The 16,930-nt window shown below is 44.8% G+C and overlaps 1 protein-coding gene across 1 annotated transcript; it reads left to right on the top strand.

Annotated features, from left to right (window-relative positions):
- The first annotated feature begins 647 nt into the window (after positions 1–647).
- On the top strand, positions 648–1,998 carry LOC136551593 (uncharacterized). The gene has a single exon (XM_066543141.1). The coding sequence runs from the start codon at positions 761–763 to the stop codon at positions 1,454–1,456; it is 696 nt and encodes a 231-aa protein (XP_066399238.1). The 5' UTR covers positions 648–760; the 3' UTR covers positions 1,457–1,998.
- The last annotated feature ends 14,932 nt before the right edge of the window (positions 1,999–16,930 follow it).

A 16,930-nucleotide genomic window follows, 5' to 3' on the forward strand; every position in this document is an offset into this window, starting at 1 on the left:
GCCCTCGACCCATTGCAGAGAGACGTGATGAGGCGACAAGGGATCCGCTGAGCACCGGTCGCGGACGCCCGGTGCGTCTCCACCGCAGGATCCCCCACGGCCGGCCGTCCCCACGCGACGCTGACTCACCCGCGTACTGTAGCTCCAAGGCTCCTTCCAACCTCCGCCGGGCGGGGCCCACGCGGCGGCGTAACCGCCGGGCAAGCGCCAGTGCGCCTCCGGGTCCCACCCGTCAGCCTCACGTGCCCTCGGGGCTGCTGCTGAGTCACCGCGCCCAGCGCGTCGCTTGCCCCGAGAAACGCCATCTCTGTCGCCGTCCGGGCCCAGCGCACCAGCTCCGTTTCATACCCAAACAGGCATGCGTGGGCCCAAGTGTTTCCTCGGACCCACATGCCATGCACCTCCAACGCGCGCTTTCTCGTGCCCGCCGGCCCACGCTGTCACCGTGGGTACGCTGCGGCTGATGGCGAAACGACGCTGCCGTTCCGTCCCACCCGCGCCTACTGGCTCCGCCGCCTGCGACTTTTTCTTCTGGAACCCCGAGCCTTGGGTCACTGACACCGTGCCCCCACGGTGGGCATAACGGGAATTTTGAAACGCCCGCCTAGCCCTTAAAGCGACGCCGCCGCCTCGCTCGCTTCCTTCCCCATTTCCTCGCATCGCATCCGTCCTCTTGCTTCACACGAGCGACGCGATTGTTCTTTTTTTTTAAAAAAAAATCTTTCGGGGGGTTGTTTGTTGGTCTGGTCTCGGCGAAGGGATGGAGACGGCGGCCGCGGCGATGCTGGAGGCCGGGGTGGGGCGGTTCTCGCGGGCGCCGGCGATGGCCGCGGCGCTGCTGGCGGAGATGTGGGCGCCGCTGGCCGTGGCGCTGGCGGCGCTGGCCACGCTGCCCAGCCTGCTGCGCCGCCTGCAGGTCATCGTGCTGCGCCTCCGCTCCCGCGGGAAGGAGGTCATCCAGTCGCACATCGGGACCTACTACTCGTCCTGCGACGAAGACGACGACGACGAGGATGGCGACCAAGACGAGAGCTCCGACGACGAGGCGGACGCCAGCTCCTCCGGCGACGAGGAGGAGGATCTGAAGCGGATCGGGTTCTACGAGGGCGCCGCGGACGGCGTTTTCCCCTGGGGCGGCGCCGTGGTCCGGACCTGGCAGGGCCTGCCGCGCCGCATCTCCGGCTGCGCCTCGGGTATCGGAGGTGTCGGCGGCGCCACCGCAAGCGGAGGAGCGTTCCCCGCCGCTGTCAGGCTGTGGGGCGCCAGCACGGCCAGCGGCGGCGAGCCGTGGTGGGCCGCCGCCTGCAGCGCCGATGAAGGCGGCTGCCGCCGCGACGGCGCGGCCGCGGAGGCGGAGGTGGACCATGTCGTCGTCGGGTGGCGGCGCGAGCACGCGTCGCAGCGGCAGCGGCAGTGGCACCGGCGGCGTGCCGTTCCCCTCGCTCACACGGGCTAGTGGAACGGAACGGAACGGCAACGGCCAACGACGGGGTGGGTGTCCGATGTGAATATGCCATAGGGCCACCAGCTGGAGATGCCGATTCCGTGGTGGGGGCCCACCTGTAAGCGAGGGGGGGGGGGGGGAAGGACAGGCCGATGAATAAGGCGAAGGATTTATTAGCGTGGGGGACTTGGTTAGGCGCCGCGCCGGATTGGTTGGGGACAACATTATTTTTTTAGTAGGAAAAAAAGAAGAAGAAAAATGGGAGGAGGCACTGCATGTCGTTGTACTACTACGGATCTGGGGCGGGTGTTCTCACGCATGATGCAGCTGCACATCTTTTTACCTGTGGTGAACTGGTGATGATGTTTGCACATTGCAAGCATGCAATTTGTCAGCCCGTTCGTTTCATCATAAACAATCGTGGATTATTTATAGGCTGGTTTGATATAAAAGAAAAATATTGTTTTAGCTTATAATCTATGATCGTATATGAACGAGCGAACGGGCTCTGTACCGCCATTCTTTGATCAATAAACAGAAGGAAAATGGTGAAATCGGCGAGCTCCGTTCGTTTCGTAGAAATTTAGCATATGCTAAAATACTACGAGATAAAAACATTTGAAGTGCAGTGCAGCAGAACAGGTCTAGCCGCTCCAGGTTGGGGTATCGGAAATCCTATGAAAATCTCTGCAGTCATTATTGTCTATCAACGAGACTAGTACGATTGACATGCTTGTGGGTCTGTCTCTGTTGCTGTTGGTGATTGATACCAGAAACAAGCGGTGCGTGTGCGCGCGAACACGTAGCCGCGGTTGCCGATTGACAGTCAGCCCCAAATAGTACTCCGTACCTCGGATGCAGGCAGCAGCACATTGTGTCGACTAATAAACAACGGCGACACCTCGGGGTCGTGTCTCGTGTCGCACGACGGCGTGCGCGTGCGCGCGTTTTCATTTTACCAAGATCCACACGTTACGTTCCCGGGACATCGTCTGTCTACACACGTTTCTCATTGCTTCCGGTCGTACGCGCGCGAGAACAGGAAGATTTCAGCACGCAGGTGCAGGTCCGTGTCGGAGCTCACGTCCAGCAAACCATTCTTCCCTCTCCCGACGTCCTTTCTTTCCTCGCCTAAGCTGACTCGAGGGAGTAATTCCACTCGATCTCGTAGGGTCTCGATTAGCCTGAATACATAAACACATATGGCTTAGCGACGACATGATTGAAATTAATGATTACAGATGAAGCTGCCTTAGAGCTTAAGATGTCCTCGAGCCAGCCGCAGCTGCAAACTGGCATATGCTTTCGTCAATATTACGGTGACGATGAGAAGACGATGCCTGCAGCTGCGGAAAATGCATGGACATCCCAAACGGTTCAGGTCCACGAACGACACGCACGGGATAAGGTTGAGGGTTCGTCGACACATCTCAATCAAATCACCGATTACGTGTGTGTTTTATTTGTCTTATGATGACAGAAATTATACACTTTCTTATTTTGGTTCTCACTTAAGGAACTAGTACTAGGGTACCGTTTAATTCCCTCCCAAAATACCAAATTTTTTAAGATTTTCCGTCACATCGAGTCAACCGAATCTTTAGACGCATGCATGAAGTATTAAATATAAATAAAAAATAAAACTAATTACACGGTTTAGACGAAATCCACGAGACGAATCTTTTAAGCCTAATTAGACTATGATTGGACACTAATTGTCAAATAACAACGAAAACTGCTACAGTGTCATTTTGCCAAATTTTTCGGCATCTAAACAGACCCTAGGATACTAATTTCAGTTGGGTTGGGACAATTTTCTATCAATAATGATTAGATCGGAGGGTCCGGCCGGACAAACCGACAAACCTGCTCGTGCCGCTCGCACGGCAACACTCACGCCACTCGCCCACATCACAAAAAAAAACATCGACCCGCACTGAGCACCGTACCTGCCGCCGTAGCCTCAGGCGACACCGTCACTCCCACCCCCCGCCAGTCGACGCCGCTGGCTCCGCACCGCCCGCGTCTCCGCCCCAGACTCCCCTTCCCCCCTCTCTCCCTCTCCCGACATGGCCCAACGTGCACTGCACATGCTCGCCCTGGCAGTGCCCCAGCCGTGCAGTGCAGCCCCTCGGCAGGGTGGCCGCTCGCCCGCATCATGCGCCGCGTGCCTCCACCCCACTCTACCTTGCTGCTGCTTCCACCAGATCCACCGCACGATGAGAGATTCGATGGTGGTGAGGAGTGCGACGCTGGCTGTAAGGGCTGCGTGTCGAGCCCACAATACCAGCAGCCAGGAAGGGGTCCCCGCTAGCCTTGTAGTAAGCGGAGTTCATCTGGTCGATGGTGGCGACGGCGCAGCTGCCTCCGGTGAACTCCACACGCCGTCAAGTCTCCATTTCGTAAGCAGCAAGGAGGATGTTGCGATGTGCTGAAAAGCGCGTGTTGCAAGCGTATGTTTCAAGTGTTTTGGATGTTTGAATGTTTCAGAGATATGTTGCAATTGTTTCACATGAATGTTGCAAAAGTATATGAGAATGTTACAATTGTTGTACACGTATATTGCAAAGGTCTGTTCTCAACATTTCATTTGTGTATTGGACGTATTGTTACAAATGTGTTTATCTGGATGTTGCATACGTTTCACACATATGCTGCAAGTGTTTTATCTGGATATTGCTTTATGTTTGTAATGATTTTCAAGTGTTTTTCATATGTTTTTGGAAGTATTTTAGAAGCATGTTTCATTGTCCTTAGATGTATTGTGCAAGTGTTGCATCTGAAAGTTCTAAAAATAAATCGCTTGTTGCACATATTGCAATCCATGTGAGAAGTGAAAGGGACGTGAGCGGTCCTCGTCTAGGCGCAGGGCGGGGCATGCTATTTTTTTTATGTGAGCATAGACGTTCAGACACGAGCCTCGGGCTAGACGTACAGACGCTAGTCGCCCTAGTTTTTTACAGGAGAGCACCGCGGAAAACTTAAAGGCCCATGGCGTGTCTACTAGTAGGGATGAAAACGGATCGGATACGAACGGATATCACCGATATTATATTTGTTTTTATATTTCTGTCCGGATTCGGATTCGAATACGGATAGTGTCAACTATGTCGGATAGGATACGATTGGATATTGACATCATAAATATGCGATTTGAGTATTCGGATACAGATACGGTATCGGATGTTGGATATCCGGACTCGGATACGGACAGATCTCAACCCCTCTAAACAGTTTCGGTTTCGAATACGGTCGGAAAATATCCGTACCATTTTTATCCCTAGTCTTTAGTAGCGAAACTGGCACAACAATCCTGACAGGACGGCGACCTCTCCACTTCCGCGGAAGGAAGATGCCTAAACTAATAAGCTACTGCAATAATCATCATGTACATACTAATACATACAGCTAATTTAAGCACGCTGTTCATCGTCTCTGACTGCTGGTAGCCTAGCACGCGGTGTTAGCGGTTTTAGACATCTGCAAACACAAGCTTATTCTGCGTAACACATGCATCCTATCTCACTCGCGCTGGTGAGGTCGGCCTGACCTCCTGCACTCTAACCGGATCTTCATCCTTTGCACTCTAACATGCATCCTATACTGAACAATCCAGACCACTCAAAGCGGGGAAGGTAGAACCATGCATCCCCTATCTCACTCGCACTGGTGAGGTCGGCGCGGATCCCACCAATAATATTTTTTTATGGAAAAAATTTCACCTCTTACCCATATTTGGAAAGTAATCATCAACGCAACAGCCATAGCATGCAAGCACCGCCTGGGTGACATCAGCGGTGACCTAGTCTTAAAAAAATAAAATATTTATTTTAAAATACTATAACTTCTGAATGGTGTATCCATTTTAAATTCCGTTTATACCGGTGTGTTCTACGCGATGAGACGAACAAAACTAGACCTCAGTTACATATGATTTGAAGAATTTCATTCTAGTATAACATATAGCTTAGAACAACGACAACAGCAAAGTCTTTAAGTCCCAAACAAATTGAGATAGGCTAGAGTTGAAACCCAGCAAAAGCCATCAAGGTTCAGGCACATAAATAGCTATTTTTCATGCACTCCTATCTAAGGCTAAGTCATTGGGTATAACATATAACTTAGAACATATAACTTATATCTATAACTTATGCAGAAAACTTAAAAACACAAGAGTTATGAAACACAACTTATTTACAAAAAAAAAATATTAAACACAAATAAATGAATTAACTTATAACTTATGCCAAAACTTACAAACACAAAAGTTATTAACACACAAATGAACGAATTAACTTATAAACAAAAAAAAGTTATGAAATACAACTTATGTACAGAAGTTATCAAACACAACTTATATACACAAGTTATTCTAGACAATTTATGTACATAAGTTATTATGACAAGTTATTCTATATAACTTGTACATACATTATATATAAGTTATAAGTTAGGACATATAATTTGCTATTAGAAAAAAAAATACTTTGAAACATATACAACTGGGGGGTTTGCATCGTCACGTAGAATACATCGGTGCAGATGGAATTAAAAACAGATACACCATTCAGAAATTATAACTAAGTTAAAGTAAATGTTTTGCTTTTTTACTAGGTAGCGTGCTCGTGCGTTGCTATGGGATAACTAACAGTTTATACTAAAAACATACGGATCGCACGATAAGATAACAATACTGTTAAATTAAATACCAACGTTAAAGTGACATTTAATTCAAAAGGCAAAGTTTATGAATTTAACACAGTCACGGAGTGCGCGGCGTCATAGGCTCACAAACTCTAGAGCTTTCAGAGATTGGGTCGAATCCAACCTAGAGCCTTGGAACCCTACATCTTTTCTTGGACGGGCTTCACTTCAGATGCGCCAGTAGCAATATCAATGATCTCCAGTCGATGGACTAAGTCGTATGGATCCCCATACAATGGCCCAGACATGTAGATTTTGTTCTCCTTGTACTTGGATACACTTGTTCCACAGAAGCTTTTATTAAAATGTTTAGACACGAACAGTGTCTGATCACCGATGTCCCTCACCCTGGACCACTCCGGCGAACGGTCGTGGAGGTTGCACTTATAGATTGCGCTGCTGTAGGTGAAGCTCTGTGTCTCGTGGAACGTGCTCACCATGGCACCCACGAATGTGCAACTCACTGTTTGATTCTAGGTAGCTGCGGTGGTAGAGCCCCGCAGGTGGCGATAGCGATGGCAGCAGTGTCGCGGTTAGAGTAGCGCTGACGGCGTTGCTGCTGCAGACGAAGATTTCTCCAGTATAGTCGATCGCCAAGAACTTATCTTGACAGTGAACGATGGACCCCACAGAGAACTCCAGTTTGGTGTCGAGCAGCGTCGATGCGCTGTCGACTCCAACTAGGTAGAACGCGACCTCCGTGGAGCATCCAGGCATGGCTATGGCCACGCACGCACGGCCGGCGGCGTTAGGCGGCGCCGAGAGCACGATCTCACGGAAGAACATGTCCCTCATGCCTTCTAGCTTGATGGCTCTGTCTGCGGCATCCGTGTCCCCATAGCCGTTGGTGGGATGGAGGACCCACCGACCGTGTACCCTAGACATGCGTTCCGATGAGGACGTCGCCGCGACGTGTTCGCCTACTAGCGGGAGCTCAACGCGGGGGGCACGGGCACCGGCGAATGGATTCAGCAGCGTCACGGACATCGCCTCGTCCATGAGCGCCAGTCACCCACACGAGGAGCCTCACGCCACCTTGCCGTGCACGTCAGGCAGCGTCTTGGACAATACCTTCTTCTCCGGGACGCAGTAGAAGCCGACGTGGTCTGAGTCGGTGTCGAACGGGAGCAGCAAGAGCGGCCCGAAGGTCGCGAACGGGACGGCGGGGCGCCATGGGGAGCAAGCGGATCGGAAGGACGCCGCGTCGTGGCCTGACACGAGACGCTTCCTGATGGACTCGAGAAGATCCTCTGGCAGGCCGGATCTCCAGTCCGAGAGAGGTAGGGACCTTCTCTTGGGATTAGGAGGCTGAGCCATGGAAGACAGATAACATCAACTATGGTTCACGCAAGAAACAACAAGCGAGGACGATGGAACACGTGAGCGTGAAACCAAATGAAAAGAAGGAAAAAGCTGTCCCTTTTGCAAATGCAAAGAGGAGAAATAATTAAATATGTTCTCAAAAATGCAAAAATATTCCTTTTGTCTTAATTCCTTTTCATTCTGTGTTAATTCTCTTTCATTTTGCTTATTGCCATGTATGTTGGTGCATGCAAACATGCAATGTGTATATGGATAGCATAATAATTTTCTACTTCCTATTTTGCCGTAATTCCTTTATCACATAACAGGCAATATTCAATCAAGGAGATGTCGTGGGATTGTAGACGTGGACAGACGGACGAACCAAAACAAATGTCGTACCAAAAAAATATCTACACTTTATTATTTTTAGTTGTAGGAGATAATGCGTCAGGCGTCAGCGGAAAAGGTAAACTTTCCAAAAGAAAAGAAACTTGCAGAATTTTTTTATACTAAAAATAGGAAATCACGTAAAGCTCAATCGTTCGCTGGGATAGGATAACGTCAGAATGGAACTGGGGGTCGGCGCTGGGTGGACCGTGGAACCATGCATCCTATCTCACCACATGGAAAACCAGCGCGCGGCTGCAGGCTGCTGGCACATCACGCAGGGCCGCCTGGCACTTGGAAAAAAAAATACGACAAGGACTCATTAAATTAATGTTTGTAATACAATGAAATGATTAAAATATATAGTACTTTCTCCGTAGTGGCATACAAGCGATTTTCAACAAAATAAAAAGTGTCGCAAAAAACCACCTTACTACTCCCTCCGTCCTAAAATAATATTGATATATATGTTTTTTTTTGTCAGTCAAACTTTCTTAAATTTGACTAGATTTATAGAAAATATTAGCAATATTTCTAACTCCAAATAAATGTGTTATGAAAATAGATTCAAAGATCTATAAATACTAATATCTTTTGTATATTTAGTCAAAATTAAAAAGGTTTGACTACTCGAGAAATGAGAATGACACATATTTTTGGACAGAGGGAGTACTCACTAATTAGGATACTCGTGGCACTTTTAGTTCAAAGAAAACAATCCTCTAACTCAACATCAAACCTGTTGTCAACTTGTCGTGCGAAAAAGATCCTACAAAAGGCGTGAGATGTCGGGCGATGAGGTTTCTGGTGATGGGGTGAGAAAGATGAAACCACATCGACTGGGGGAATAGAAAGTGACAATGGCCCTCGAAGCTTCATTTTATACTCATGGGTTCTTGCACCAAATATATAGGCCTTCAACACTTCATTCCAAATAGTTTTAAAAAAACTTCATTCTAATAGACGGTTATTGTATATATATTTTGGCTGAAAGCAGTGCTGTTCCGGCTGGCAGAAATATAAAAGAATTGCTTAAAAAACAATGCAACCATCGATTTCTCTATCCGAGGAAGTAAACCAAAGCTTCTAAATATTGGCCCCGTTTGGTAAGTAGAATTTTGGCTGAAACTAGCTGAAAACACTATTCTGACTGAATTATTGTGATAGAAAAATAATGTTCTGACTGAAAAAAGAAGTCGAACAAGTCGAATATGGAGTAAGCTGAACGGAGCCATTATAGCCAGCAGAAAGCATATAGGCCCCTAGTTGGGTTCCGGTGATTAATGACAATACGTGATTACTATGACTAACGTGTGTTTTGCAGAGGCAATTAAGTTAGGTCATGGTAATGGAGATCGATTGGGCTATTATGGTGGTCATGCCCCTATGATGAAAATCGTTTCGGTTTTCAAAGAATGGACTAGTTCTAAGTGTTGATTGGAGTGGAAGAGACACTTAGAGTAGTTTAGGACTTTATTTTTCCTTTGACCGTACTATTAAAGGGGGTATGGACGGGTAGCTTGACCTAGGTGAGTCTAGTGAGTTAGGTGTTGTGCACACTTGCTAAATCTAGCACTACGTAGCTCCTAAAAAGCTTTTAGATCCATTGGAGCAAACTTCATTGACATATGATCAAGAGTTGGAAGTGAATGGAGGGTCAAATACTGACTGGACGCTGACTCTGGGTGACCGGACACTGGCGTAGAGTCCGATCAGTTCATTTGATCAAGGTGAAATCGTCTGGTGTGACCGGACACTGAGAGGAGAAGTGACCGGATGCTGAGTTTCAGCGTTCGGTCGACTCCAGTAAGGTTTCAGAGAGGGAAAATCACGACCGGACGTGTCCGGTCATATTTTAAACACTGGAGTTCGAGAAGAACTGACCAGAGTGTCCGGTCACCCCGCAGAAGTACATAACGGTTCGTTTTTCAGCCATGGTTATAAATACTTCCTCCATTCGTGTGTGGGGTACTTTTGCTCATTTCAATAGTTGAGAAACACCTTTGAGAATGTCAAGAAGAGCAAGGTCCTAGTGAGGTGATTGAGATTTGAGAATTCCGAAGAGAGCCCTTATTAGTGAGATCAGAGTAGCAAAGTGTGCATCCACCCTTCTCATTAGGTTTGTCATGGTCAAATGAGAGTTCGTGCTTGTTACTCTTGGTGATCGCCATCACCTAGATGGCTTGGTGGTGATTGGGAGTTTGGTGATCATCCGACGGAGTTTGTGGATGACCCAACTTAAATTATGAGCGGTTGTGGGTGATTCACCGTGACGGAGTATTAAAGAATCAACCCATAGAGAGCACTTGATCCTTGCACGAATCAAGGGGAAGCTACACCCTTGCGTGGGTGCTCCAACGAGGCCTAGTAGGGAGTGGCGACTCTCTGATACCTTGGCAAAATATCGCTGTGTTCCTCCTTCTTTTTTTACTTTGAGCATTTACTTTGAGCAATTTAATTCTTGTCATTTATATTCATATAATTGCCATGCTAGAGTAGGATTGAAATATAGGTTGCTAAACTTTTATACGGTAGATAAATAGAAACACTTTCTAGGCACAAGGGGTTAATTAGGCTAACCATAGGACTTAATTATTGCAAAAAAATTTAGAATTAGCCCAATTCACCCCCCTCTTGGGCATCTTGATCCTTTCAATTGGTATTGAAGCCTCGTGCTCACGTATTTAGGCTTAACCGTCTAGAGAAAGATGTCTCACGGGGATGGACCTCCTCCTATCTTTGAGGGGGATAATTTTTTATATTGAAAAATCTGTATGGAGGCGTATCTAGAAGCTCTAGATGTTGGAATACTTAGAGCCGCCTCACAAGGCTTTCCAAAACCTCGGGATGCTATACACCTACAAGGCAATGATGTGAATTATGAAAAATAGAATGCAAAGGCTCGAAACACCATCTTTAGAGGCCTTTACAAAGATGTGTTCAACCGGGTGAGGAACCACAAAGACACCCATGCACTATGGTTGGACATTTGTGCGCTCCATGAGGGAACAAAGAGTGAGCATGAGGAACGCTATCATCTTGTCATGAAAAAACTTAACTCTTTTGAGATGTTTCCTAAAGAATGTGCTAATAAAATATATTCACGCTCGAATGCTTTTGTAGAGGAAGTCAATAGGCTTGGACTCACTCAAATGCAACCATCCGATGTTGTAAGAAAGATCTTGAGTGTCCTCCTCATTGACAAATATAGGCATATTATGACCGTGCTTCATCAAGGTGATCTTTCCACCGCTATAAATCTTGGGAAAGATAAATGCTCATGAGATGTATATGCATATCACATCTCAAGATGGCTCATCCTCTACAAAGAAGAAAGAAAAAAAATTTAGCATTCAAAGCTAGCCAAGAGAAGGGCAAAGCAAGGCTTGAGTATGAGAGCTCAAGTGATGATGAAATTGATGATGCAAGTCTTGCTCTCATGGTGAAAAGAACCACCAAGATGCTAAAGAAGCTCAACAAGAGTAGCATCAAGTTCGATGGCAAGAAGAAGTTCTTCACAAGCTCTAGAAGGAAGCCAATCTCAGAGATGGATTGCTACAATTGTGGAGAACTTGGTTATCTAGCATATCAATGTACAAAGCCCAAGAAAGACAAGTACAAGAACAAGTACAAGGGCAAGAAAGATGACTCAAGCAATGAAGAAGAAGATGAGAAGAAGAAAAACAAGCCATACAAGAAGAGGGATGGCAAGAAGGACTTCCACAAGAAGAAGAAGAGTGGAAAGGCATACATCGTCAGTGATTGGCTCATAGACATTGATTCATCAAGTTGCTCATCCAATGATGATAGTAATAATAAGAAAGTGGCCATCATTGTTATCGACTCTTCATCATCTTCACCGCCACCACCGCCATCGTCCCCTACACACCTATGCCTTATGGCCAAGGGTGATCGCAAGGTATCAAATGATGATAGTAGTGGTGATGAACATGCTAGCAATGATGATAGCGATAGTGATGATGATGAATATGAATCACCTTCTTATGATGATCTTGTTAAATTGCTAAATCAATACACTAAGATCATTAGAAATAGTAGAGCTAAGAATGAAAAACTAGAGGTTAAGAATGATTCACTTTTAGCAAAATGTGATATAGCCAAAAATGCTATCATCCAAACTCAAGGAGCTCAAATCTTCTAAGAAAGAGCTTAAAGATAAACATGATAAACTTGAGAGGATGCACAAAGAGCTCATCACTAGCCACAACAAGCTAAAAAAAGAATATACCACTCTTAAGATTAATCATGATAATCTTGTCATTGCTCAAGAATTTCTATCCAATGAGCCACATGATGCTACTAACAATGTTGTTAAGATTGATATAGCTACATCATGTGATGATTTGATCATTGAGAGCATTGAGCAAAGTTCTAGTAGCAAGGGCAAGCAAGTGGTTGAGGCTGATGATTATGATGAGTTTGTCAAGCTCAAGAATGACAATGAAAAGCTCAAGAAAGATCTTGAAGAGCTCAATACCACCAACACCATAGTGTTTGAAACTAGTGATCATGATGGTGACTTGATTCTTGAGAATGAGAAGCTCAAAGAAGAGAACAAGAAGCTCAAGCAAGAGAAAAATAATGATGCTCTCAAGGAAGAGAACAAGAAGCTCAAGTTGAAGAAAGAGCATCTCAAAATTGGATTGAGCAAGTTCACAAAAGGCAAGCATCTTCAAAGTGAGCTACTAATAAACTCCATCATGAAGATGGATAGAAGTAGCATTGGGTACATGGCAAACAAAGAGAAGAAGGCTCAAGCTCAACAACAACAAAAGCCAAAGCCAAAGAAGTGTTTTGAGTGTGGATAAGAAGGCCACTTTGCCCATGAGTGCCAAACTCCACCACCACAACCCTTGCCCAAGTATGCTAGACCTTTTGCCTTCAATGCACATTATATGCTTAGAAAGGATTCTAGTGGAAAGATGAAAGTCATGTTCTTAGAACCTCTAAACAAGAATAGGCCTAAAAAAATTTGGGTTGCAAAGTCACTTGTTGAGAAGGTGAAGGGCCCTCAACAAGTTTGGGTTTCTAAAGCTTGATCTCTTATGTGTAGGTAAACTACAAGACCAGTGAAAGTCATTGGGTTATTGATAGTGGTTGCACACAACATATGACCGGTGATCCTCGTATGTTCATCGCACTAGATGAAGAAGTAGATGGACAAGAAAGAATCACATTTAGAGATAATTCTAAGGGCAATATCAAAGGATTAGGCAAAGTGGCAATATCAAATGATCATTCAATCTCAAATGTGATCTATGTTGCTTCATTGAGCTTCAACTTGCTATCCGTTGGACAATTGTGTGATCTTGGCTTCCAATGCTTGTTCACCAAGAAGGAAGTTGTTGTATCTAAGAAGGATGATGATCAAGTGATATTCAAAGGATTTAGATACAACAACCTATACTTAGTGGATTTCACCTCCGAAGATGCTAACTTGAAAATATGCATATTCACCAAAATAACACTTGGATGGCTATGGCATAGAAGACTTGCTCATGTTGGGATGAGCTCACTCAAGAAGCTAATGAAGAATGATTTGGTGAGAGGGTTGAAGGATGTGAAGTTTGAAAAGGACAAGCTTTGTAGTGCATGTCAAACCGGCAAGCAAGTTGCAAATACTCATCCAACAAAAGCTTTCATGTCAACCATAAGAGTGCTAGAACTTCTTCACATGGACTTATTTGGACCAACAACATATAAGAGTTTGGGAGGAAATATTTATTGTCTTGTGATTGTTGATGACTATTCAAGATACACATGGGTATTCTTCCTTCATGACAAATCTAAAGTTGTATCTTGCTTTAAGAAGTTTGCTAAGAGAGCACAAAATGAATTTGAAGTGAAGCTCAAGAAGATTAGAAGTGACAACGGCAAAGAATTTGATAACACAAATATAAAAGCCTATCGTGATGAAGTTGGGATCAAGCATGAGGTCTCCGCAACATATACTCCTCAACAAAATGGTGTAGTTAAGAGAAAGAACCGAACATTGATCACTCTTGCAAGAACAATGCTAGATGAGTACAACACCCCCAAAACTCTATGGGTGGAAGCTATCAACACCACATGCTATGCATCCAATAGTCTATTCCTTCAAAAGTTCCTTGGCAAGAAACCTTATGAGTTGCTCAATGGGAAGAAGCCGGACGTCTCATTCTTTAGGGTGTTTGGTTGTAAATGCTACATCTATAAGAAGCGACAACACCTAGGGAAGTTTCAAAGATGTCGTGATATTGGTTTTCTTGTTGGTTACTCATCAAATCCAAAGCATATAGAGTATTTAATCATGCCACCAGCTTGATTGAAGAAACATATAATGTGGAATTTGATGAATCTAACAGCTCCCAAGGAGCACATGAGAATCTTGATGATGTAGGTGATGAACCATTGAGGGAGGCTATGAAGAATATTCTGGTTGCAGATATCAAGCCTAAAGATGATGAAGATGATGTACAAGTAATTGATCCACCTTCTTCATCAAATGTGCCACAAGATGATGATAAAGATGGGAGAGTAGAAAATGAAGACACTCATGTCTCCCATAATCAAATGGTGGTATAAGCACAAGATATTGATGCTCCACAACCTTCTCCTCAAGTGGTCAATAGAAGAAACACACCTCTACTACAAGACCATCCACAAGATCTTATCATAGGGAGTCCATCAAAGGGTGTAATGACTCGCTCATAAAAACTTGCTTTATTTATTGCACATCACACTTTTGTCTCTTGTTTTGAGCCTACTAAGGTAGAAGAAGCTCTTCAAGATCCAGATTGAATAAATACTATGCATGAAGAGTTGAACAACTTCACCCGCAATGAAGTTTAGACTCTTGAAGAGCGACCAAAAGTGCAAGAGTCATTGGAACAAAGTGGGTGTTTCGCAACAAGCAAGATGATCAAGGTGTTGTTGTGAGGAATAAGGCAAGACTAGTTGCAAAGGGATTTTCTCAAGTTGAAGGTTTGGATTTTAGAGAAACCTTTGCACCGGTTGCAAGACTAAAAGCCATTCGTATCCTCCTTACATATGCATCACATCATGACATCAAACTATATCAAATGGATGTGAAAAGTGTATTTTTAAATGGCTTTATTAATGAACTAGTCTATGTTGATCAACCTCTCGGGTTTGAAGACCCTAGATATCCTAATCATGTTTATAGGTTGTCCAAGGTGCTATATGGGTTCAAGCAAGCCCCAAGAGCTTGGTATGAGCATCTTTGGGATTTTCTCATTGAGAAGGGTTTCACTATTGGGAACGTCGACACCACACTATTCACCAAGAAGCTTGATGGGCACATCTTCATTTGTCAAGTGTATGTTGACGATATCATCTTTGAATTATCAAATGAAGATTTTTGCAAAGAGTTTGGTGAATTGATGTCGAAGGAGTTTGAGATGTCAATGATTGGAGAGCTTATATTCTTTCTTGGTTTTCAAGTCAAGCAAATAAGAGAAGGAATTTTCATCTCTCAAGAGAAATATACAAATGATCTTCTCAAGAGATTCAAGATAGATGAATGTAAGCCAATCAAGACACCAATGCCAACTAATGGACATCTCGACCTAGATGAGGGAGGTAACACAGTTGATCAAACTCTCTACTGCTCTATAATTGGTAGCTAGTTATATTTAACCGCATCTAGGCCCGACATCATATTTAGTGTGTGTATGTGTGCTAGATTTCAAGTTAATCCTAAGGAAACTCATTTAATTGCTGTTAAAAGAATCCTTAGGTATCTTAAACACACACCAAGCATTGGCCTTTGGTATCCCAAAGGAGCTATATTTGAATTAGTTGGCTATTCCGATTCGGATTATGTCGTTTGCAAAGTGGATAGAAAAGGCACATCCGGAGGGTGCCATTTGCTTGGTAGATCACTTGTGTCTTGGTCCTCCAAAAAACAAAATAGTGTGGCCTTATCCACCGTCGAAGCGAAATACATTGCCGCGGGTGCTTGCTGTGCACAAATTCTTTATATGAAACAAACTTTGCTAGATTATGGTGCAGTTCTAGAAAAATACCTCTTTTGTGCGATAATGAAAGTGCGGTAAAACTTGTAAATAATCCGATTCAACACTCACGCACCAAGCACATTGATATCCATCATTACTTTCTTAGAGGTCATGTTGCAAAGAATGATATTTCATTAGAAGGTGTAAGGACTGAGGATTAATTGGCGGATATCTTCACTAAACAACTAAATGAGGCGACTTTTTGTCGATTGCGAAGTGAGCTCAATGTTCTTGATTTTAGTAACTTCACTAAAAAATAAGCTTGTGTTGTCCCTTGCATTGCATTGTAATATACAACATGTTTACTCTTTATGGTAATGCATATAGGGCTTGTCTAACATGGTTAAGATAACCACCGAAAAGCGTGTGAAGAAGCTTAACCTTGGATCAAACTTGACAAGCAACTAGATTTACTTTCAAGTATTGCATTGCATATGCATGAATGTTGCTTTGTCGTTTATCTTAAATTGCCCTCTTATTGCTTATTTTCTTAAAAAGAATTATAGCCTAAGGCAAAATATTTTGAAAATTTTGAGGGTTTGAGAGAGGTCACTTACATCAGTCCCAATTGGTGTTTATTTGGATCTTACTGAAGTTGGGACTTGATTGGGAACAGGCAACACGAAGGACTTTGAAGATTTGCTGGAAAATGGGTGACCGGACGCTGTACTGGACTCTGATGTCCAGCGTCCAGTCAGTTTATAGGAGGTGAACTACTACCGAGAAGGAGTGACCAGACGCTGAAACAGTGCTTTCCCAGCGTCCGGTCGATCGAAGATGAAGAAGACTGCTTGCACCGAACTCTGGCTGCGTTCGGTCAGGAGTCGCCGGACACGTCCGGTCAGTAGGAAACATGCGGTTTCAAGACTTCTTCTTCGTTTCCTTTTCTGTCTCATCAGGGGCCACACATATAATCCAACCGCCGTGACCTAAGGCCGCATCCGTGACGTCTTCGCCGTCCTGAGCCACCACACCACGCCCTAGCCATCACATCTTCTCCAGCACCCTACTCCCATGCCAGTGCTGCCCGTGCACGCGCCTCCCCACGTCA

Source organism: Miscanthus floridulus, chromosome 4 (assembly GCF_019320115.1).
Source record: "Miscanthus floridulus cultivar M001 chromosome 4, ASM1932011v1, whole genome shotgun sequence".
Lineage (NCBI taxonomy): Eukaryota > Viridiplantae > Streptophyta > Magnoliopsida > Poales > Poaceae > Miscanthus > Miscanthus floridulus.

Excerpts from the sequence above, each read along its gene's own strand:
- LOC136551593 (XM_066543141.1), top strand. The coding sequence starts at position 761 with ATGGAGACGGCGGCCGCGGCGATGCTGGAGGCCGGGGTGGGGCGGTTC.